The 24643-nt window shown below is 42.8% G+C and overlaps 1 protein-coding gene across 3 annotated transcripts in view; it reads right to left on the reverse strand.

The window, feature by feature from the left end:
* GAB3 (GRB2-associated binding protein 3) overlaps positions 1-24643 on the reverse strand; it is a 122111-nt gene that overhangs the window by 37477 nt on the left and 59991 nt on the right. For all 3 annotated transcript variants that reach the window (XM_006876834.1, XM_006876832.1, XM_006876833.1), the window contains exon 2: positions 429-732. In XM_006876834.1, the coding sequence (XP_006876896.1) occupies positions 429-732 (304 nt within the window). The remainder of the gene's footprint in view (positions 1-428; positions 733-24643) is intronic.

Below are 24643 nucleotides of genomic sequence, written 5' to 3' on the forward strand. Positions count from 1 at the left end.
TAGACACCAGAAAAGCTTGATCTCTGTCATCAAGTTAGAAATAACGTGCTTTTTGCTACTTCGAGAACGTCTGAGACTATAGGACTTCTTTAGACTTCTTTCACATTTGACTTTCACGGCTTGCATCCCAACTGTGGAAGAATAAGTGATGCTCCCATGTGAACCTGAGCCTTAGAAGCTAACTGCAAAGAACTGGGCTTGATGGGAAGGGGCCCTGGGGGAGCTGTGGGTTAGGCATTGGACTGCTAACTGCAAGGTTGGTGGTGAAATACACCCATTGCTCTATAGAAACAACACAAGGCTGTCTGCTTCTGGAAAGACTGACAGTGTCTGCAATGAGGCGCAATCAGCTGCATGGCACTGGGTTGGGTTTGGTTGTGTGGGGCTTGATGGGAAATGGCAGGACACCTCTGGTCCACAGCTCTCACCTGCACCATCCTCCAGGTGGCAGAGGTTGCAGACCTGGCTTATGCTATGCACCCACACCTGCATCTCCTCTTCAGTCTTGGCCACCAGGTAGAATGTGCGCGCAGCGGTCTTGACAATGAACACGAAGTTATTCTGAAATTCTTTCCGGACGAAGCCTGGGCCCACATGCTTCCACACTGCACACTCACTCAGGTCTATTGCACGGATGGGCTTGCTGGAATGCTTGTTCCTGTAGTACTCCAAGACATCAGGGTTGCCACTCATGCGGCCCCGCCGGAGGACAAACCAGCGCTTTCGCCAAGCCTGAAAAGAGGCGAATCAAGAAGGAGTGACTTACCTCTGTGCCGAGCAGTAACCACACAAGTAAATCAGCCATTCTACTAAGGGCACACAAAGTCCACCTTGCTGTGAACAGTCATTTTCATGCTCATTTCGATGGGCCCGTAGGTTAAGTGTTGGGTTGCTAACCGAACGCTCCACAGTTTGAATCCACCAGCCACTCCATGGGATAAAACTCGGGTTGTCTGCTTCTGTCAAGGTTTCGAGTCTCTGTGCAGCCCTCCTGAAATGATGTATTAGCGCCGCCAGTTTCTTTGTCGGTTCTTTGGGATTTTCTACATATACGTTGTGTGAACAAAGTTTTACTCCTTCCTTCCCAATAGGTATGCCTTTGGTTTTCTAATAGAATTCTAAGCAAATTCAGTAGAGTGACTGGGGACATTTCCTCTGGAGCACCATCCTCATTTATGTCATGCCCTCCCAGCCTTTGCTAAGTGCCTTGTACTAACTCATCTCATCTCTAAAAGTACCCTACGAGAAGAAGTGGTGATGAGTATCTGACGTTCAGTGAGGGGCCCAGGCAGTGTGATGCCCCCAACCCACACTCCTAATCACCTGCATCTTTTCTATGTTTCCACATGATTGCATCTGTTAATAATGTGGACCCTTGGTGGCAGTGGCAGTGGCAGGATCAGGAATGAATGTGAAGTAAAAGTAGAGAGGGTAAGTGGAGTTGTAAAGGGGAGGAGAGCTCTGGGGTCACGTGGTTGTTTGTAAAGATGGAGACCTAGGAAACGATGACATGTGCTTGCGGAGCATGGAACAGGAACCAGCCCCGGAACCTGGGCACCTGCTGTGTGTACCCACCAAGAACTAGGCTCTAGGACTCTTGGACCCCCTGACTCTCTCTTTGACCTCCAAGGCTTTGCTGCAGATCCTCACCGACACATGATTGAGCTTTCTCTGTGGATATGAGGTCTAGGGAAAGAGGTATTTGCCAGAGAGAAGAATGTGGAAAACTTCTGGAAGTTTCCGACCTTCTCAGGTTAGGCACCCTAATGGATAGCATAGCCTCCCTTTGGGCTGCAGGGAACTGTGGCACTGGCCCCAACTGGAAACTGAGCTTGGAGAAGGGGGACAGGACAAAGATGCTTGGTGCCGCAGTTGGTTTTGCCTCGTGGCCACTGGGACAGGAAGTCTTTTGAACCTTGAGCATTCCTTCTGCCTGACACTTTGGTATGCCTACAAGCTCTCAGTGAGAGGCCAGGGCAAGAGAACAGGCTGTGTTATCAGCTCCTTCCCAGGGGCTACTGAGAAAGAATGCACCACCAAGCACTCCTTGGGAACCCAATAGACTGGCTATGAGTTGGAACTGACTCGACAGCACTTGACAACAACAACAAGGAAGGACCTCCCCCTAGAATCCCACCCTGATATTAGACTTCTTGCCTTCGGAACTGTAAGAAAACAAATTGCTTTTCTTTAAAGCCCACGCGGTCCCCCCACCCCCACCCCCACCCCCACACAAGGTGCATCAGCAGTCATCACAAACGGCCCACCATTTACTAACAACAACCCTTTGAGGCTGCGGTGAGATGCAGCCAACAGGAAGCCGCCAGGCCCTCTGCATTGGACAGGCAGGGCAAACCTTTAGAGGTAGCATACAGCTCTGAGAAGAGACATGGCCACTCAGGACAGACAAGACAGTGTGATGAGGTCAGTGTGCTTTAAAGGCAAGAGAAACAGCAGCATGTTCATATGTCCATAAATTCCAGCTGCAAAAACATGACAACAGATGAAGACATGTCAGGCAGCATTAAGAAGTAGGGCAGAAGAGGCAGACTTGGAGCCTGAATCTTTACTTTGTGTGCTATGGGCTTCAGAGTGCAGGACATGAAAAGCGGGGGCTTCTGGCAGGGACTGTGAGAGGGGTGGGCCCAGGAGAATGCAATGTATGCTTGCTAAGAAAAGCTTTCATGGGGGACCCCAAACTTTCCAAAGGCCATTGTGGTGGGGAAATGTGAAGAGGAACTTGGTTGCACTTCCCAAAAAAGATTCTAAAAGAGGAAGTTGAACTGAGCAGAGAAACAAGTTTCACATGAAATGATCTTAGTTTGATGGAAACAGTAGACATCTTATCAATAAATAAACTCAGGAGTTTATTTATTAATTTCTTGATGCCAAGCATCCTGCTAGATGATGGAGAGTGAGAAGAGGAATAGCGCTGGTCCCTAAAAAAGCCCATTGTCTCCCTACAATGCAGCTCCTGGCTTGAAATCGACATCTAGTAGCAGGAGGCGGGGAGTGGGCAGGCAGATACAGAAACAGACCGTTGCAGGCAGTGTGATAAGGGTTCTATTAAGGGAACATCAAGAGGCTACGGGAACCACAAAGAGATGTTAGACATCTCTAACAGATCAGTGAGTCTGCAGAAGCTTCCAGGAGGAAGTGATGGCAACGCTGAACCCGAAGAAGGGCAGAGGAAGCAGCAAGCCGAAAGCCTCAAGACAGACAAGGCATGAAGTTTCGGGTAAGAAAAGAAATAAGATAGTCACATAACATCTTGAAGAGTATGCAACACAATCTTGATGGTTAGTCATGGAAAATCACCAGCAAGCTGTTATACAGGTTTTTAAATCTCTATTTAAGAGCTATGATTCTGCAAAAGCAGAAATGGCGTGTTCTCTGAGTTCTCTGTTGGGTGGATGAGACCATGGTCCTGGAGGAGGCTGACAAGTATCTGTAAAGGGGAGCCATGTGATCAAGCAGCTCTTCGCAAGAAAACAAAAGAGTGGGGAGCCCTGAGTCCCACTCAGATCGTCCCTGTACAGAGGGTTCGGGGCTGCAAATCTTTACAAGAACAGGTGGTCTCATTGTTCTCCCGTGGAGTGGCTGGTGGGTTTGAACTGCTGACCCTCTGGTTAAGCAGTCCAGTGCTCATCCCACAGTACCTCTAGGGTACCTTTTACAGATTAAAGGAGGCTGAAAAGACATCCAAAAATTTTAATTGTACAAGACTAAACTATATACTGCCTTTGGGTACTCATTTAAGTGATAAAAGCCTTTTTAAATGCAAACTGATAATATCCCATTAAGCCACATCTTCATTTTACGCTGTTTGCTATATTTCTATTTTCTTATACAATTAAAAGGAGTCCTAGTGTGGCACTGTAGGATAAGCACTCGACCACAAGGTCGGTTTGAACCGCAAGGTCAGTGGTTCAAGGCTCACCAGCCACTCCTCGGAAACCCTGTACAGGATCGCTACGAGTCAGAACCGACTCAATGGCACTTTACAAACAAAACAAAAATATAATAGAATGTTTTTAGAATTTTTAAATTTCCTCTAGATTCATGAATTCAGATTTATGGATTTACTCAACAGATATTTTCTGACTGCCTACTATGTGCCAGACATCATGTCCAGTTGGAAGGTAACAGTTCAGGACACAGAGGATGTAGCCTCTTCTTCCTGGGGAGCAAGCATCACCCAGCAAAACAGAGTAGACCCCAGCGCTGACTTTCAAGTGCGCATGTCAGTCCTATCATCTGTAAAAGGTGCTCATCAGTAAACCAATGAGAAATGGACAGCACCTCATTATCAACAGCAAGTCGTTTGTAAAATGACAATGTGACTGGTGGTCCCCAGGGCACATGGCATCAAGTTGGCCTGGAGAAAGTGCATCTCTCTTTCCGGAGCCCACTCTACGACCACAGAAGTTGGTCTGGTGGACAGAGGGCTTTTCCACCTCTGACAATCAAAAGACCAGTTTCCCATCAGCCTTTCCTGCCACAGCCACAAAGCTGACTCATTACCATCCCACCAGTATGATCTCCAAAAACAGAAAACGGTAACATCCTGTAACCGTGTGGAAAAGCGTCTGTGTTCATTTCTAGAATCTGAGGGAGGCTACAACTGGACTCCTCCAGGAATGTGTGGCTAGCTCACCAGCCTCTTAGTTTCTATGGAATTATTCAAGGAATAATTGAGTCCCAGCCTTCTGAGAGTAAAAGCTCTGCATTGTTTTCCTTTTAAAAGATCCAACTGGCTGGTTTCACAGTTTAAAAACACTTCCTAATTTGTTTCTTAGTGTAGTGGTTACGAGTCAGGCTGCTAACCTCAAGGTCAGCAGTTTGAAACTACCAGCTGTTCTGCAGGAGAAAGATGAGGCTTTCTGCTCCCATAAAGATTTACAGCCTCGGAAATCCTATGCGGATATGAGTCGGAACCGATTCCTCCGGCACATAACCACCACCACCACCCTCTCCAGTGACCCATCAGGTTAATCAAAGGCACATGTATCTTTCAGGCAGAAGTGGACTGTATGCATTTGAATGACCTGCAAGAAGCCCGTTGGTGTCCATGGGACTAAAATTGCCCTCCAACTAGAAAACTGGACCACATCTGTGAAACAACTGCTTGCAGAGAGCAGAAGAGAGTCAGTGCAGGGCTGTGGTCTCTGAGAAGGAAAACCAAAGCCCTATGACCACCCTGGCTTTCAGCCAGGTGGTACCCTCTGGACCACAGTGCAGGGATCAGAATTCTGGATAACTGTGGTAGCTGAAACTTGTAAGGGTGCGTACCAGACAGGAGGGAGCGCTGCAGAGAAAGATCTCCATAAATCTACACACAGGGTCCCTTGAGACTTCAGCGGAACCCTAGCATGCGCTTGTGTAGGATGAAACTCCAGGAGGTAAATCCTGGGAGCCACTAACGAACGAACGAATGAACTAACTAACTAACTACTAGGACTGAGAGTAACCAGAAGAGAAAGACCTGGAACATTCAGTAAAAACCTTTTTTGAGAACACGCCTTAAGAGAGGGGGTAGGGTCAAAGTCGTCCTACAGTATGTTGTTAGGTGCTGTTGTGTGGGTTGTAACTCATAGCAACCACATGTACAGCAAAACGAAACACTGCCTGGTCCCGTGCCTTCCTCACAATCATTGCTGCTGCTGCTGGCACTGTGCCAATCCATCTTACTGAGGGTCTTCCTCTTTCTTGTTGACCCTCCTCTTGACCAAGCTTGGTGTCTTTCTCCAGGAACTAGTTCCTCCTAATCACACGTCCAAATGAAGGGAGAGGAGGTTTCACTATCATCATTTCTAAAGCATGCTGTTGTTCAGTGCTGCTGAGTCTGTTCCAACTCATAAACCTGCCCACCCAGTGACTCCAAGAAAGGAAGACCTGCTAATCTCCTTCCAGAAATCTCACAGTGGAGCAAAGCCTATGAGGAAGTGCTAGGCTGCTATGAGGTGAAAACAACTCCATGGCAGCTCACAACAACAAACCTGCCCCAAACAAGCTTTGGGATGATCAAGCTGAAGGGCCAATTTCTGAACTGCCTGTCAAAAGCCAGTTCACCGTTCTTTAGAGGAAGACAAGAAAATCCAAGACAATCAACAATTTAATATTTATAATGTACAGCACACACACACACAAAATGTTAAATGAAAGAAAGCCGAAAAATGTGACTTCTTATAATCTGGCGAACAATCATTCAATAGCAAGAGCCTCAAACATGACAGATGATAGAATAAGCAGATAGCACAGAACTGCTAACCACAAGCTGCACCAAGAACCCCCTATACCAGTTTGTTGTAAGTTGGAACTGAACTACAACATCATAAATACAGGTGCCTTGGCGGTACAGTGGTTAAAAGCTAACCAAAAGGTTGTCATTTTGAACCTACCAGCTGCTTTAGGGAAGAAAGATTTGGCATTTGGCTTCCGTGAAGATTCCAGCCTTGGAAAGCCTGTGAGACCACTCTGTTTTATCTCACAGACTCACTGTAAATCAGAATCCACTCAACGGCAATACATTTGACTTGGTTTATTACAAAATGTTCATGATTTAAAGGAAAACAAAAACATAATGAGGAGAACAATGGAATATATAGAAAAGAACAAAAAGGAAATTTTAGAGATTACAAAAATCCAGTGTCTGAAATGAAAAATTAGTGGGCAGGGCACTGGACTGCTAACCACAGGGTCGGAAGTTCAAACCCACCAGCTGCTCCTCAGAAACCCTATAGATGACATTTAACAACAACAGCAATGGCAGATTAGAAGGGATTAGTTAACCTGACGATAGGGAAATAGAAACTATCCAAAACCAGAGGGAAAAAATGAACCAAATCATGTGGGAAGCTATTAAAATGTCTGTTCCCGGACCTGACCTCCAGAGAACTTGGGGCCTAGGAATGTGCATTTGTAACATGTGATGCAGAAGGGCAGTCTCGTCCCTTCTTCCAAGGTAACCAGACTTCACCCTCATTGCCTTCAAGCCACCTATTTGATAATTTCCAGACTGATATTTCCCAAGACCTTGAGATCCATATAACAAACCCTATCTAAATGGCATTTCCACTCACACATCGTAACAGGTCTCTGAAACTTAGTATACCCAAAACTAAGCCCTTGATTTCATGCCCCCAACGTTTGATCCTCCCCCAGCCTTTGAATATCTTAGTAAACTGAACGACCACCCATCTATTTCCTAAATCTAAAACCTTACAATGATCATTGATTGCACTCTCTAAATCCAAACCATTAACAAGCTGTGTTGACTCTACTTTCGAATCTGTCCACCCACTCCACCACTTTACTCCAAGTCATCATTGCCTTGAGTCACCTAGGTCACTCAAATGGCCTCTAGTGCTTCCCATAGCCATGCTTGCCTGTCCCGTAAATTTGTTCTGAACTGAGATGTCAATGATCTTTTCAAAACATACATCAGATCAACTTGCAAATGGCTCACAAACACAGGAAAATATGTTCAGGATCATTAGACAGTCGAGAGATTCAAATAGCACACCCCAGCATTAACAGCAGGATTTGTTAAAGCTTCTCACGGTATGGAGAGATTGGGACCCTCCTACATTGCTGATAGTACTGTAAAATAGTGCAACCACTGTGGAAAACAGTATGGTGCTTCCTCAAAAAGTTGGAAATAGCAATATGATCCAGCAAGCCCTCTACTTAGTATATATCCTCAGAACTGCAAGCTGAGACACAAACAGATACATGTACCCCATGGTCATCACAAACATGGAGACAGCCTACGTGATCAGCAATGGTGAATGAACAAAGTTAGCTACACACATACACTGGGATACTATGCAATGTTAAGGAATGATGATGAATTTATGAAACAGCTCATAACATGCTTGAATCTGGAGGACATTATGCTCAGTGAAATTAGTCAATCACAGAAGAGCAAATATTGTATGAGACCACCACCGTAAAAAGTCAAGGAAAGGTTTTCACGCTAAGAGAACGTTTCTTTTATGGTTACCAAGGGTGAGTGGCAGGGGGATAATTCATTCACAAGAGACAATAGGCAAACTCCTGGTTTAGCACTGTAGGATCAGCACTGGACTGCGAACCACAAGGTCGGCAGTTCAAACCCACCAGCTGCTTCTCAGAAACCCTAAACAGCGTCGCTTTGAGTCAGAACCAACTTGATGGCACCTAACAACAACAATAACAGAGAAAGTAATGAAAGCCAAACTCTAAGTGAGAAAGTCCCCTGGGAACTGGCCCTGACCATCTCTCCACCATTTTCTTGTTCCTTTCACACGGGCTTTGTCCTACTTGTCCCTGCTTCTGGGTAAGAATGTTCTTTCATCAGATCTCAGCTTCCTGTCACTGCGACCTCAATTGAATTGTCACCTCCTCAGAGAAGTCATTCTCCATCTTATCACCCCGTGTTAATTTTCTTTGTACCATTTCTTGTCAGCTGGTGTTTTTCTTGTTTGTTTGAGGTTTACTGTCTGTTTCTCCACCAATATCACCTTGTCTTTCTTGATCACTGATTTACTATCTGGGCCTGGAATAGTACCTGGCCCAGAATAGTGGCTCTGAAAAGACTTGTTGAATGCAAACATTCCACACCTGATTTCCTGGCGTCATGGTGGTTGTGGTGGTGATGTGCCGTGGGGTCGGTTCCGACCCATAGCGGCCCTGTACAGAGTTTCCGAGGCTGTAAATCTTGACGGGAGCAGAAAGCCTCCTCTTTCTCCCCAGGAACGGCCAGTAGATTCGAACTGCTGCCCATCTCGGAATGCACTACACTACCAGTGCTCCGTCCTGGAGTCACAGACCTGGGTTCGAAATACCACAAGATTTGTGGGGTTATAATCCAAATACCAGGATCGAGCCATCGAAAAGTTCTGTGCTAGGAACTGGCGAACCAGATAGATACGGTCTCTAAGCTGGCCAGATACTGCTCCCTACCGATAAGGTATGGGAGTACCTAGCTAATAAGTTTACAGAGATGAGCATTTAGTCATTAATAAGACAGCTTTGTAGAAGTTTGAGCGCTTTATGCCTGCACTCAGTTCTAGCAAGCTTCATTTCTTTGGCTCCATAAGTCACTTCAATAAAGTTGAAGTGGCCCGTCTGGAATGCATCCATTGTCGAAAGACACTGAAATGAACTGAGAAACATCCTGAATGTCTCTGAGGCTGTAAAGAGACACCTCTGATTTCAACTGTTTTTCTGGCAAGAGTGATTACTGTCCCTTTGTTTCAGTGGAATTGGGCCCCTGCCCTCTCTTCAGTGGTGAAATCCCAGAGCTATGAAATCATTTCCTTACTATGTGCACAGGATGGGTCAGTAAACTGCCTTCACAGCCACGCTTTCCAACTCAGGCTGAGGGACCAAAACTTACATCTTTTGCATTTGGAACTCTAGGTTTTGGTCCTTCAATACTGCTGTCATTTCAGCAACGGCAGGTTTTTCTTTCTTTCTTTTTTTGAGTTAACCTGCCAAGAGGAACTGTGTGGGCCTCTTCCCCAGCTGACCCATGGATATGGGCCATACTGTCCTGGAGCTCAGATTCTGATTGCTTGCAGGTGTGGGTCTCCTTATTGGTCAAGCAGCAGAAGATGCCTCAGATTAGAAGAACACAAGGAGGAAAAAAAAAAAAAATGTTGCTCTGGTAGCGTAGTGGTTACGAATCGGGCTGCGAACCTTAAGGTCAGCGGTTCGAAACTACCAGTCGCTCCGCGGGAGAAAGATGAGGCTTTTCTACTCCCGTAAAGATTTACACCCTCGGAAACCCTGTACAGGGTCGCTATGGGTCGGACCCGACTCGATGGCACTTAACAACAACAACAACAAAGAAGCTACAGACAGCAAGACCTAGATCATTTGTCAAAAGCTTTCAAGTTGAGTGTAGATTGGCCTGATCCAGGATTCCTCACCATCACATATAAAGAATGGTACAAAAGTTGGGGACAGAACTAATTTGTGGGGAGCAGAACAAAAAGAACCCTAGAAACCAAGCCATGGTCAATGAACATCAATTGGTCTCCAACTGTCTGTGCGCCCTTAGCCTGTGCTGACTACAGCGTGTGATTTGTGATGGCAGGTCAGTACATCCTTGCTAACTGGCCTCTGGGCCTCTAGCGCTTCCCCAAACGGAGCAACTTTAACTACCTGCCCCTTTGTTCCTGGCACCTTCCACTTATCCTTCCAGATCCTCTCACCATCCTTTGTGCTCTGTGCCCTGGGAGGCGGAATGAATGGACTGCACCAACCCCTGTGCTCTGGCTTCCAGTTAGGCTTAGCCAATGAGAACACTGGCAGAAAAAGAGAAGAGAGACATAAGAGTAGTATGCACCTAAACCTCTCCTTTAAGGACGGCCGGCGTTGGCTGCAACCTGCAACTGAAAGCCACCGCTCCCACCAGGTAACTCTCTCCATATAACTACCCTCTCTGCTTCCAGGTTCCAGGAACCTCTCCCTCCACTTGTCCATTCAAGCATGGTGCTGGCTCCACAGCACTCCACCATCCCTTTTGATTTCCCTGCCCAGACCTTAATTAAACACTCTTCAAATGACCGAGGTTCAATGTGCCATCTGTTTCAGGCCATCCCCCAACTGCTAACTACAGTTGCACTCATATCCTCTCCAACAAATCTCTCATACATTGCTGGTGGGAATAGAAAATGATCTAGCCACTGTGGAAAACAATTTGTTAGCTTCTTAAAAAACGGAAAATGTAACTACCAGCAGTTGTGCTCATAGAAAAAGTTGCATACAAGTATTTATAGAAGCTTCACTTATAAAAGTCCACTAAAAGTAGAAACAACCCAGATGTCCTTCGATAGGTGAACAGTTAAACAAACTTTGGTACATTCATACTTGGCCATAAAAGGGAACAAACTATTGATAAATGAAAAAAACTTGGATGGCTCTCAAAGGAATTATGCTCACTTTTTTTTAAAAAAAGATATTCTCAAAAATCTACAAACTACATAATTCTACTTATATAACATCATAAAAAATGACAGAAGCGAAATGGAGAATGGCTTAGTGATTGTTGGGTTAAGGAGGAGGTGTGAACGGGAGGGAAGTGGGTGTGGTCATAAAAGGGTACCACAAGGGATTCTTGCGGTGATGAAAATGTTCTGTATCTTGATCTTGGTGGCAGTTACACGGATCTACACATGAGATAAAGTTGCATAGAAGTAAATACACTCCCAGAGAGATGTTTTCACTTATAAATAAGCTCTTGGATGGCACCCGTGCCCATTTCCTGGTCATGATGTTGACCTACAGTCATGCAAGAAGCTAAAACCGAGGACACTCAGGGAGGGTGTCTTATACTTCCCTGTACATTTCTTAAAACTTCTTGCTAATCTGTAAACATTTCAAAATTATACATTTAAAAAAATCAATCCTAAAGAAGTAAAGCAAGTACAAAACATGAAACCAGAAAAAGTAGGACACGTAAAAAAGCAAAAAAAAAAACACACACAAAAAAACAGTTGGACTTAAATCTCAATGCACGATACTTATATTAAATATTAATGAACTCGATATTCCAGTGGAGACACTTTTATGGAATGCCTGCTGGGAGCCAAAGGAGGCCTGGTGGCACTGTGGGTTAAGCATTGGACTGCTAACCTCTAGGTCTGCAGTTCAAACCCACCAGCTATTCTGTGGGAGGAAGACGAGGCTGGCTGTCACCCTAAAGATTTACAGTCTTGGAAACCCTATGGGACAGTTCTGCTCTGTCCTATGAAGATGCTATGTGTCAGAAGTCACTCAATGGCTGTGGGTTTGCTAGAATGTGTGCAAGGGCACCTTATGCACAAGATCATAAATGTCAGGAGGGCTGCATGGAGAGAGAGGGTACAAAGGAGATGACACACCCAAGCTGGGTCTTGAAAATCATGGAACTTTGCCAGGTGAAGAAGTAACAGAGGCCATCCAAGGACGAGGGACAGGCATTTGAGAAAGGAGCTGTGTTCTAGTAACTACAAATGACTCTTCAGTACTGCGGCCTACGTTGGAGGAACTCAGTGAAGGAGGGTGAAAGAGACTCCATCGCAGGCAGTAGGCTTCTGGTTCATGACTAGGCAGAGAATACTGTTGTGTGACAGAGCAGCAAAAGCTCAGAGTCCCCTTGAAAAGGAGCTTTCGCTGATGGTGCTTCCTTGTTTTACAAGTTTGTCAACTTGCATTCATCATCTTGTGAAATGGTCAAGGCCGCCGCTATGATCCTAATTCCCAGACAGACCAAGTGTTCGCTGAGTTACAGTGAATCTGAAGCCATCTCACGACTCCCTCTTCAGTGTTCAAGAACAAGGTTTCAAGCTGTTAATGAAGTTTAATAAGACACAAAGGCGGTACTAAGGGGGGAAAGAAAGAGTCCCCACTGAATAGTTATCATCTTGTCTGGATGGGTCTGGTGAAAGGAGATGGGGATAAGATTCATAAGATTCAGTAGTGAATAACTGTTATCATGACTAATCGCGACTGTCACACTTGTAAAGGGAGAAGTTTTGTAACAAAAAAAGGGGAGTGGTTAATCTTACAGTCCAGAAACAGAGGACCCTAGGACCATCAAGAGAGGAACACACAAGCAGAATGCTGGACCTTATCCAGAGAAGCAGCAGCGCCAGAGATGGAGGCAGAGATGGGGGCATGGAGAGGGGGCGCGGCTAACGACTCCAGATTCATCAACTAAGAAAAGAAAGACTGAGAACTGGTGGCCAGGAGCAGACTTGCAGAATGTGCCCTTTGGAGATGGAAATTATTACATACACCTGAGTGGGGTTTTTTGTTTGTGTGTTTTTTAAAAAGCTAAAGTGGATAAAGAGAAATACTTTTAACTGATGGTATATGGAGGGGATTATAATCAATGTAATGAAACAAGTTATATGAATGGTTGACTGTGAAACTGATGATGTGCCCTGTAAACTTTCACTCAATCCACAATAAAAACCTTACATTAAAAAAAACAAAAACGCGGTACTAAGAAAGCGCGCAGATGCTTATTCAAGTTGGTGACCCCTCAAGAGATCTTAAACCTTTCCCTGCCACACTTTTCAGCTTAAAGGGTAACGAGCCAACACAGCATCACCCTGAAAGCCATGTGTTAGCGCACTTTGAGCAAAGACTGCTCACGGGCTGTGAAAGTTCCTTCCCCTGACTCAGCTCCGTATTCCAAAGTGGAATATTTCTGTCTATTCACGTACAGAATTGAGAAGGGGAGCGGGTGGGGGGAGGAAAGGAGAAAAAGACTCACTCCTGACTTTTCATTTCCTTTTACATCCTTCCTCATCCCTGCCCCTCTGTTGTGTTGTTATTGATACCTACTCAGTAAATGCTAGTTAGCGTTTCTAAAACCAAACAACTCTATCGCTGACTGCCATTTGTAAGGGCCCCCAGGAATCTTGGATGTGGTCCCAGAACACGAGATGAAAGAATGCATTTGGTAACTGTTTGGTGATTTTCGGTAACTTCCTTAGAGCGGCTCCTCTAAGCTGAGCTCCCATTCTCTCTCCAGTGGTTTAGTCTTTTCGAACACTCAGGAAGTCTAGGGCATGTTTATGTGTTGCCAAAGGTGAACATCATTGAAGAAACAGAATTCATGTTACTTTTCTGTTTTCTGCTGAGCTTTACTCAAGATGGCTCTTGCTCTCTGCTTTCTGTTTCCTTGCCAAGGGGGACCACAAAGGCCATGGAACCCAAGGGCAGGGGGTTGGGAATTTCCAGGAGCAGGTTAGACCAATCCTCTCTGTCCTGGCTCAGTGCCACTAGCCCAGGGATTGCTGGTGACCCTTCAGCCTTATGGCCTGTAACCTTCTGTTCCCTGCCAGATAGAGCTGGGATTTGTCCCAGACTTGGACTAACTTCCTGTGATTGTCCTGGAGAAGGGCTGGCCCATAAAGTCTACTTCCATCACTTGTCAACAGAGGCCGAAAGATCCTGCATCTCTGTAGTACCATGGGCCTTGGAAGGAGGAATCCTGAGGGGAAATGTTCATTAGAGATAAGTGTGCTAAGATGGTTGTGTTCAAGCACTGACACACTCCATGACGTGGCTTGACCTTCCTTATGTATTGTCAATGTAAGTGCTACTGAATGCTCTGGCTGGCTTCTCTTGTGTGGTAGAATCTGAGGGGTCGTTAAGTACAGCTAATCAAATTTACAGATGTTCTAAACTGGGACAGGTACCAATATATTAGATATGAGGATCAGGATGCAAAATGGTGGATTGAACAATGGACTAAAAACTGACTCAGGAATAAACAGTTATTTTAAACTCTGGTAAAATCTTGGATGGATTAAGCGCCTGAGGTGCAATGGAAACACAAAGGAGGCAATCAAGTCTGAAGAAAGGGTCAGGGAAGGCAGAGGTGCTTCAAAAACTTTATGGAATGAAAAAACAATGGAGTTTTTCTTCCGACTCTTTGAGGCCCCCTTAAATAATACAGGAGAACAGACACTTGAGAGCTGAGTTCACCAGACAAAATGACTGGGGAAGGAGGGATGTCGGCTATTCTAAGTAGAGGCACTTTCAATGTCAGAAAAGCACATGTTATTCCGAATTACCCTCATACCCATGAAGATTCAGATATATTTCCCTAGGGACACCTGTATTGCTTAAGCTGAGTACATAGGGGTAAGGGCTCTTGGGACTGTCTCCCAAAGAGTCCATTAACAATGGGAAAATACCAGTTACAGAATGATAGAAATATGTGAAGTAACAGCTTCCTCAACATATGCATTAATAATAAATAGCTAACACATAGGTTTGTACTGTTGTTCAGTGCCTTAGCATCAACTCGGACTCCTGGAGACCCTGTATGGGGTTTCCGAGGGGTGGAGCAGCTGATGGTTTGAACCTCCAGTGCTTACCCTACAATGCCACAACAGGGACTATATTTAAGTGTTCTGCATGGATTCAATGAACTCATTTAATCCTCGAATGGATCCCATGAAGTCCATACTCTTCTTATACCATTCTCTACATATAAAGAAACGAAGGTGCACAGAGGTTAAATAACTTTCTCAAGCTAATATCTGGCAGAAGTGGACTTGAACTCAGATAATCTACTTCCAGAGCCCAGTTCTTGAGCTCAGTAACTAGAGCTCAGTAGGCCAAAGAGCTTTGAAGGCATTTGGTGAGGAGCAAAAGAGAATCCACTGGGGTTATGAGTGAGTGAATGTTTTGGGAAAGGACCTAGGGTAAAGTTTGGAAGAGAAGAAAAACTCAAGCATTTTCTTTAAAAAATGAACTCACAGGCTAACAAGGACTTAGACAGCAATTAGAAAACTTTGTCTCTTTAGTTGTGAGTTGAATACTGTTGGAAATCTTCCTAAAATATCCCGACTGCCTAGCTGTGCCTGGTGCCCAAAGGGGGCTAGAAGGAAGGTCCTCTATTGTTTACAGTTCAAGGCAACTCCCTTGGCCTAACTGCCTCTGCTGACCCTAATGTCCTTCCTTTCCCCTCTACTGTTGTTGTTGGTAAGTGCCGTCGAGTGGGTTCTGACTCACAGCGACCCTGTACTAGGGTTTTCAAGGAGCAGTTGGTGGGTTTGAACCACAGACCTTACGGTTAGCACCACCCCAGGACTCCTCTCTACTAGGCCTACATATTACATAGTGCAAGTCGGGCTTCAGAAAATGTGTCTCGACTCTATGAGCATTGGTTTGGACCAGATCACCAAGCAAGCATGCTCAGACTCAACAATGCTAACCCACTCTCCCAAGACTTGAGAATGACAGGATTACTTTACCCCGTAGTCTTCTAATCTCCAAGTTAAAGATTTTTCAGTGGAGCACTTCAGAACCCTTTCTGATTTGGGAGCTATAGGATAAGCCTTGGACTGCTAACTGTGAGGCCAGAAGTTCAAACCCTCCAGCCTCTCCTCAGAAATCCTATACAGGATCTCTCAAGATTGACTCTACAGCACTTAACAATAACAACAACATGCTCTACCCAAGGGACGATGAGATGTCAACCCGAATCAAGTCTTTCCAGGCTTTGATTGAAATTTTCCACCTTGAATTTAGAATCTTTTTGTTCAGTTAGATGCATGTCACTGAGGAGAGTTGTGTGAACATGTACTCAAAAAAGTTAACAACTGAACAAAAGTTTCTGAGTACATGTAATTGCATAGGTTTTGTTTAAATTTGTATTCATCTGATGTCTAATAAGGGTGGATATCACTTATGTACCATGTTCCTCTGTTGTTCATATGCTTTCCTCACTTTTCTATTAGGATGTAGATCTTTTTCTGATTGATTTGAGATTCTGCACAGATGTGAGGGATATGAACTTGCCACTGATGACGAAAAAAAAAAAACAAAAAACGCTTTTTTTTTTTTTTTTTGTCATTTATGTTATAAGTGTTTTGTTTTAATGTGGAAAATCTATTTGGCTTTTTTCCTTTATGGTTTTCCATCTGTCGCTGGGTTTAGAAAAGTTTTCCCTACTCCAAGATCAGAGAAAGCCAACTACAGGAGAGGCAGCAAGATGGTGGACTAGGCAGCAAGTCTGTATGCCCTGTACAACAAAGACACAGACAACCAAATCAACCGGATACAGATGATAGCCCTGGAGCCCTGAGCTTCAGGCGAAGGGCAAGAGAAGTGGAGTGAATGGTTATAAGGAGAGAAAGCTAAGCAGACATTGTGAAAACAGGAGGATCTGGTGGCCAGTGATCAGATGAGATACGAAAGCATATCGGCATTGCAGAAACATACCTGTGACTAGCCAAGATAAAAGGTGTGATTTTTTTTCTTGTTCTCCACACTGCCCTGGTAACCAGAGGCAAGGCTGGCCCCCTATTCCCGTCCACCCCATGGAAGGCCCTGCTCTCTGCAGCATGGAGCTGCACAGAGGTGAGCACTGCGGATGGAGACCCCATTAAAGGAGCAGGGAGCTGTCTGCATTGACACCACTTGGGCGGGCCCTGCTCCACATGTGCAGTTGGCCCTGGGCCAGCCCTGGACAAGCTTTCACTTGTAGAGAAGCAGCTGAGCTCATATGTAAGGGAGAAGTAAGAAATAGAAAAGGCCATCCACAGTATAGCCAAGAGGGCAGTAGGTGGCAGAGAGGCATGCCACTGATTGCTGGAGAGAGAGGGGCGAAATGGTTTTCTTTTCTTATACCCCACATTATCCTGGTGACCAGAGGTGTGGTGGGCTCCAATCTGCATACACCCCCAGGAAAGCTCCTGCTCTAGGGGCTGCTGACGTTGCAGCACCGACCCTGGCACCTGGACTAGAGGGATCTCTCACCCTCAGCTCCCCTCTGAGACGGAAATACCCTGATACTCCAGCTGGTTTGGGGTCTGCACGAACTGCTTTTGGATTGGGTGTCCAAAGCAGACAACACCTAGTCCTATAGGAACTTCATCTAGGGTAGAGTGTTACCATCTCATCTCTTACCCCCCCCCAGACATAAATTCACTGATTAGCAGGAGACCCCAGAAATGTCTCCTCTCTGTGTCTGGCACCAGCCCTGGGTTTTTTGTTTTGTTTTGTTTTTGAGGTTGTTGTTCATTCTTTCTCCCCCACCTTTGTCTCTCTTGCTGTCTCTCTTTTGTATCTCCTCTTTCATTTTTATTTATTTATTTATTTCTGCTTCTTTTTCTCAATGGCCACAGCTTCTTTCTTCTTTCTTTATGCTTTTAATCCCTATTTTGGTTGTTTTACTACCCTCATTCCTCTCCCTAATTATGTTTGTTGTTGTTGTTGTTAAGTGCCATCGAGTCGGGTCCGACCCATAGCGACCCTGTACAGGGTTTCCGAGGGTGTAAATCTTTACGGGAGTAGAAAGCCTCATCTTTCTCCCGCGGAGCGGCTGGTAGTTTCGAACCGCTGACCTTAAGGTTCGCAGCCCGATTCGTAACCACTACGCTACCAGAGCTCCTTATTTTTATTTTCTCTTTTTTACTATGTTATTTTCTTCTCCCCATTTTCTCTCTTTGGTTTTAGTATTCCTTTTCTAGATGTTCCCTGCAGGGTTTTTTGGTTTTGTTTTGTTTTTGTTTTCCTTTACTGTATACTTTTTTTCACTGTAGTTTGCTGGTTTGTGTTTCTTTTCCTTCTCTCTTGTGTATGTGTTTTCTTGTCTTGCCCCACCTGACAGGAGACAGCAACCACATCCATAGAACCCAGTCACAACTGTACCATCTATAGACCAGTTGGATCAATGACAACAATCTACATCAGCTGAATTTATCCTAAACTGAACTGCACAAACAGTGAATAGAATGGTGCACAAGCTCATCTCCTGATCACACCCACTAGGAGGTAGTTGGTGAATGCCTTTGAACATATAGTCATCGACTTAATACAAATACAACATCACAATGTCTTGAAAGCAGCAGGCAATATCTGTTCACATGAAGAAACAAGATAGAGAGGCCCAAACAAGTGACCAAGAGGCAGAGCTAGAAAACATTTTAGAGGAAAAAAGGAATTAGAACTACTTGAAAAAGAATTCAAAAGATTGATGTTTAAGTATCTTCAAATGATTAACAGAAAGTTCAAGGAAAACAAGGAAGAATTCAGAAAAGCACTACAGAAGTAATGATGCAAAAATAGATAACAGATTGGAGACTATAAAAAACCTGCAAATAGAAATCCAGAAAATTACTACTAAGATTTCGAAAATGGACAATACATTGAAAGGGCAAAAAGTAGATTTAAACAATGAAAGCCATAATTAGTGCGATTGGAGATAAATCTGTTAATGCTAGTAAACTACAAGACCAATCAGAAAAAAAAAAAAAAAAACAATGGAAGAAAAAAAAAATTTGAAGAAAGTCTAAGATTCATATGGGACATCATGAAGAGAAATCCCCTACAGGTAATCAGAACTCCAGAACAGAAAGAGACAAACAAAGCACAGCAAAGACCGTTGAAGAGCTTTTGGAAGAAGAAATAAAAGACAGCCATTCAAAAAGCTAAATGAACCCCAAGCAAGATAGACCCCAAAAGAAGTCACCAAGACAAGGAAGGAGTCCTGAAAGCAGCTGACGAAACTTGAAAAAGTTACCTACAAAAGGGAACCAATAAGATTAAGCTCCAATTTCTCAGCAGAATCCATGCAAGCAAGAAGGCAATAGGAAGGGGTATACTCTAAAAGAAAACTTTAAAAGAAGAAAAAAACCTCCTACCAAGAATCATATACACAGAAAAACTGTCCCTCAAGTATGACAGTGAAATTACAACATTTTCAGATAAAGAGAAATTAAAGGAATTTATTTTTTTAAAACAAAAAGATCAACTTTACAGAAAAATACTAAAGAGTGTCCTTTGAACTGAGAACCAACAACAGCCAGAGACTGGTACACACTACAACACCATCCAAAATTGAACTGAAAACAGGGAATCAGAGATATCAATCTATAATAAAGACAACTACAAAGCAAAAAGATGGAAAAGTGTATCTACAGAACTTCCAAATGGTAAGGAAGTCAATTATACTTCAAGATAAAACAGACTGTTTAAAACTAGGGAAGAAATTAATAAATTACAGGGTAAATTCAAATAAAATTAATATACCTTCACATCAAATCAAGAACAGGAAAATCCACAAAGATTGGCTAAACATTAAAACCATGAAGAAAGTAACAAGAAAAAGCACACACACAATAAAATGAATCCATGCAGAACAAAGAAACCAGCAGTACTCTTAAAAAACACACAGCAAAATGACTACAATCAATTCATGGTGGTGGTGGTGGGCCATGGAGTCGGTTCTGACCCATAGTGACCCTGCATAGGGTTTCCAAGGCTGTAAATCTTCTCAGGAGCAGAAAGTCTCATCTTTCTCCCCTAGAACTTTTCAGTAGTTCAGTAGTTTTCAACTGCTGACCTTGAGGTTAGCAGCCTGACTCGTTCATACCTATTGAGAATTACGATGAACATCAGTGAATTAAATGCACCAGTCACGAGGTAGAAAGTAGCAGAATCTACAAGAGATACACAAGGCAAAAATGGAGTAATAATTAAAGGATGGAAAAAATATATCAAGCTAATGGCAATCAAAAGCAAGCAGCAGTGGCAATATTAATTTCTGGTAAAATAGACTTTTAAGTAAAAACCAGCATAAGGGACAAAGAAGGACATGATCTCATGACTAAAGGGTCAATTGAACAAGAGGACATATCTATAATTAATATCTATGCACCCAACAAAAGAGTCTCAAAATACATAAATTAAATGCTAACAGAACTGGGGAAACATGGATTGGCACAGTAGCAGCAGCAGTGGGCTCAAGCAATACCAGAAAGTGTTTCGTTCTGTTGTGCATAAAGTCATTATGAGTCAGAATAGATTTGATGGCACCTAACAACATTTATAGGTAATTTTAATACACCACTTTCGATAAAAAACAGAACTAGAAAGAAAATCAACAAAGACACTGAAGAACTAAACAACACAATCAATGAATTTGACCTCAGAGATTTATACAGAACAGTCAAATCGCAAAGAGCACAATACACACTTTTTTCCCCAGTGCACATGGGACATTCTCCAGAATAGACCATATGTTAGCCACAAAGAAAGCTTAAATACATTTTAAAACATCAAAATACTACAAATAATCTTTTCAGGTGACAAACCGATAAAATTGGAAATCAACAATAGGAAGATCAAGAACACAAAATATAATACATGAAAACTGAATAATACCCTGCTTAAAAAAAAAACTACTAGGTAATATAACAAATGAAAAAAATACCTTGACTCAAATGAGAATGAAACTACAACATGTCCTTTGGGACACATCAAAAGCAGTGTTTGCTGTTGTTAAATGCAGTTGAATCATTTCGGACTCACAGCGACGCTATATAGGGCTTCCAAAGAGTAGCTGGGGAGCTTGAACCACCAACCTTGTGGCTCAAACCGACCTTGCAGTCCAGTGCACTAACCCACAGTGCTTAGCGAGTAATTCATAGCAATACATGCACACATCCAAAAATCAGCACATTGACATAACATCTCCAAAAATTAGAAAAAGACCATCAATGTAAGCCTACAATCACCAGAAGAAAAATAATAAAGATTAGGGTAGAAATAAATGAATTAGAAAACAGAAAAACAATAGAACAAACAACACAAGAAGTTAGTGATTTGAAAAGACTGATACACTTGACAAACCATTGGCCAATCTAACATAAGAAAAAAAGGAGAAGATGCAAGTAACACGAATAAGTAATAGTAATATGGATGACATCACAAAAGAACCAAGGGAAATAAAGGATAATAACAGAACACTATGAAGAATTATACTACAATAAAATTTAAAATCTGGAAGAAAAGGATACACTTTTAGAAAAAACACAACCTAGCTAAACTAACACAGTAGAAATAGAAAACTTGAACAGACCTATAACAAAAGAATAAATTGGATCAGGTAATTTAAAAACTCCCAACAAAAAATATCCAAGCCCAGATGGCTTTACTGGTGAATTTTATCAAACATCCATTGAAGAGCTGACACCTGTTCTACTCAAACTATTCCAGAATATAAAAAAGAACGGGAAACTTCCTAATACATTTTATAAAGCAATACTAAAACCAGGGAAGGGCATCACTCAAAAAAAAAAAATTATAGACCAATCTCCCTCATGAACATACACGTAAAAATTCTCAATAAAATAGAATTAAACCACATATGACCAAGTGGAAGTCATTCCAGTGACATAAGGATGGTTCAATATTAAAAAAAAAAACAAAAAAAAAACAATCAAAGGAAAAGAACCACATGATCATAGTTATTGATGCAGAAAAGGCATTTGACAAAATCCAACATCAATTCCTGTTTAAAACAGTCAACAAAGTAGGAATTCAATAGAAATTTCTCAATATATTTAAGAGCATCTATCTAAATCTAACAGCCAACATTACTCTCAATGGAGAGAAACTGAAAGCATTCCATTTGTGAACAGGAACCAGACAAGAATGCCCTTTATCACCACTCCTATTCCCTAATCAATACTGTGTTGGAAGTCTTAGCCAGAGCTATAAGGCAAGAAAGGGAAATTAAATGCATTCAAATTGGCAAAGAAGTAAAACTCTCTATTTGCAGACGACATGATCTTATCCACAGAAAATCCCAAAGACTCTGGCAAAAAAAATATTTGAACTCATTGAACGATTCAGCAAAATGGCAGGGTACAAGGTCAATATACAAAAATCAGTTGGATTCCTCTATACCAATAAAGACAGGTCTGAGAAGGAAATTAAGAAAACAATACCATTTACAATTGTCGTTGTTGTTGTTAGGTGCCATCAAGTTGGTACCGACTCATGGGGATCCTATGCACCACAGAACTAAACATTCCCAGTCCTGGGCCAAACTCACAATTGTTGCCACACTTGAGCCCACTGATGCTGCTACTTTGCCAATCCATCTTGCTGGGGGTCTTCCTCTTTTTCTCTGACCCTCCACCTTATCAAACATGAGATCCTTCTCCAGCGACTGGTCCCTCCTGACCATATGTCCAAAGTATGAAAGACAAAGTTTGGCCATCCTGGCCTCCAAGGAGCACTCTGGCTACACTTCTTCCAACATGGATCTGTTGATTCTTTTGGCAGCCCCTGGCACTTTCAATATTCTCCTCCAACACCATAACTCAAAAGCATCAATTCTTCTATGGTCATCCTTATTCACTGTCCGGCTTTCACATGCATATGAGGTTACTGAAAATACCATGGCTTGGGTCAGGCACACCCTAGTCCTCAAGCTGACATCTTCAACACTTTAAAAAGGTCTTGTGCAAGTGGAATGCGGGACTTTATCTGGAGAAGCAACAACACCAGAAATGGAGGCAGAGATGGGGATATGGAGAGAGGGAACAGCTGAGATCTCTAGATTCATGGGAAGAGAGGGACAAAGAGCTGGTGGCCAGGAGGCAGACTCGCAGAAGGTGCCCTTCGGTGGTGTAAATTATTATTATTAAATATATGTATATATGCCTGCGTGTTTAAAAAGGGGGGTAAAAAAGAGCTAAAGTGATTAGGGAGAAATACTATTATCTGATGGTACATGGAGAGGATTATAATCATTGCAATGAAACAGGTATATGATTTGTTCAATGTAAAACTGACGATCTACCCTGTAAACTTTCACTCAATTCACAACCAAAAACTTTAATAAGAAAGAAAAAGTCTTGTGCATCATATTTGCCTAATGCAATACCTCGTTTTTTGGGTGTCTGTTTATAATTTGCTATTGTTGTTGTTAAGTACCCTCGAGTCGATCAGATCCATAGCAACCCTGCATAGGGTTTTCAAGGAGCAGCTGGTGAGCTTGAACTACCAAGCCTGCAGTTCAAAAAACTTTGCAGTCTGATGCATTAGCCCACAGATACCCCAAAAATTAAATACTTAGGAATAAATCTAACCAGAGAAACAAAACACCTACACAAAGAAAACTACAAAACACTATTAGAAGAAACCAAGAGATTTATAAAAATGCAAGAATACAGCATGCTCATGGCTAGGAATACTTAACATTATGAATGTGTGAACATTACGCAAAGCAATCTATAGATGTAACACAATCCCGGATCCAGATTCCAACATCATTCTTCAAAGAGCTGGGAGAAAAAATGATCACTGACTTTATATAGAAAGGAAAAAGCAACGCACTGCTTAAGAAGAACAAAGTTGGACATCTCTCACTCCCAGATCTCAAAAATCCCTACACAGCCACAGTGGTCAAAACAGCCTGGTTCTGGTATAATGAAAGATATCTAGATCAACAGAACAGAATCGAGAATCCAGAAGTAAATCTATGGGAGTCAGCTGATATCTGACAAAGGGCCAAAACACATGAAATTGGGAAGAGAACATTCTTCAACAAATGGAAATCCATTTACAGATGAATGAAAGAAGACTCATATCTTGTACCATATACAAAAACAAACTCAACATGGATTAATGACCTAAATATCAAACCTAGAACTATATAGGTCATCAACGAAGAAATACAGACAAACTTGTTGTTGTTGTTAAGTCTCATTGAGTAGGTTCTGACCCATAGTGACCCTAGACAGGGTTTCTGAGGGGCAGGCTGGTAGATTTGAACTGCTGACCTTGTGGTTAGAAGTCCAGTGCTGCTCCTACAGTGCCACCCTAGGAGTCTGAGGGCATACACTTGTTGTTGTTAGGTGCCATCGAGTCGGTATCAACCCATAGCGACCTTATTACGCACAGCAGAATAACCAAACCTAAAAAACACATAAACAGCAGAATACAAAACAGATGACAGGGGCCTCCTAAAATTAGGAAGTTACATGCATCAAAATTTTTTTCCAAAAGAGTAAAAGGGGAGCCAACAAACTGGGGAATGGGGAGGGAAGGGGAATTTGCAACTACATATCAGACAAGGGACTTGTTAAGTGCACCAAAAGATTACGTGCATCAAAAGATTTCACCAAAAGAGTAAAAAGGGAGCCCACATATTGGGATTTTTAATTTTTTTATTTTTTTTGCAATGACCAGGGACTAACATTTAAAATTTATGGAAAACTACAACATCTCTACAAGAAAAAGACAAATAAGCCAATTAAAAATGGGCACACAACATGAACAGACACTTCACCATGGAAGACATTTTAAGCAGCCAACAAACATATGAAGAAATGTTCAGGATCATTAGACA

The sequence above is a fragment of the Chrysochloris asiatica genome, unplaced genomic scaffold (genome assembly GCF_000296735.1).
Source record: "Chrysochloris asiatica unplaced genomic scaffold, ChrAsi1.0 scaffold00419, whole genome shotgun sequence".
NCBI lineage: Eukaryota > Metazoa > Chordata > Mammalia > Afrosoricida > Chrysochloridae > Chrysochloris > Chrysochloris asiatica.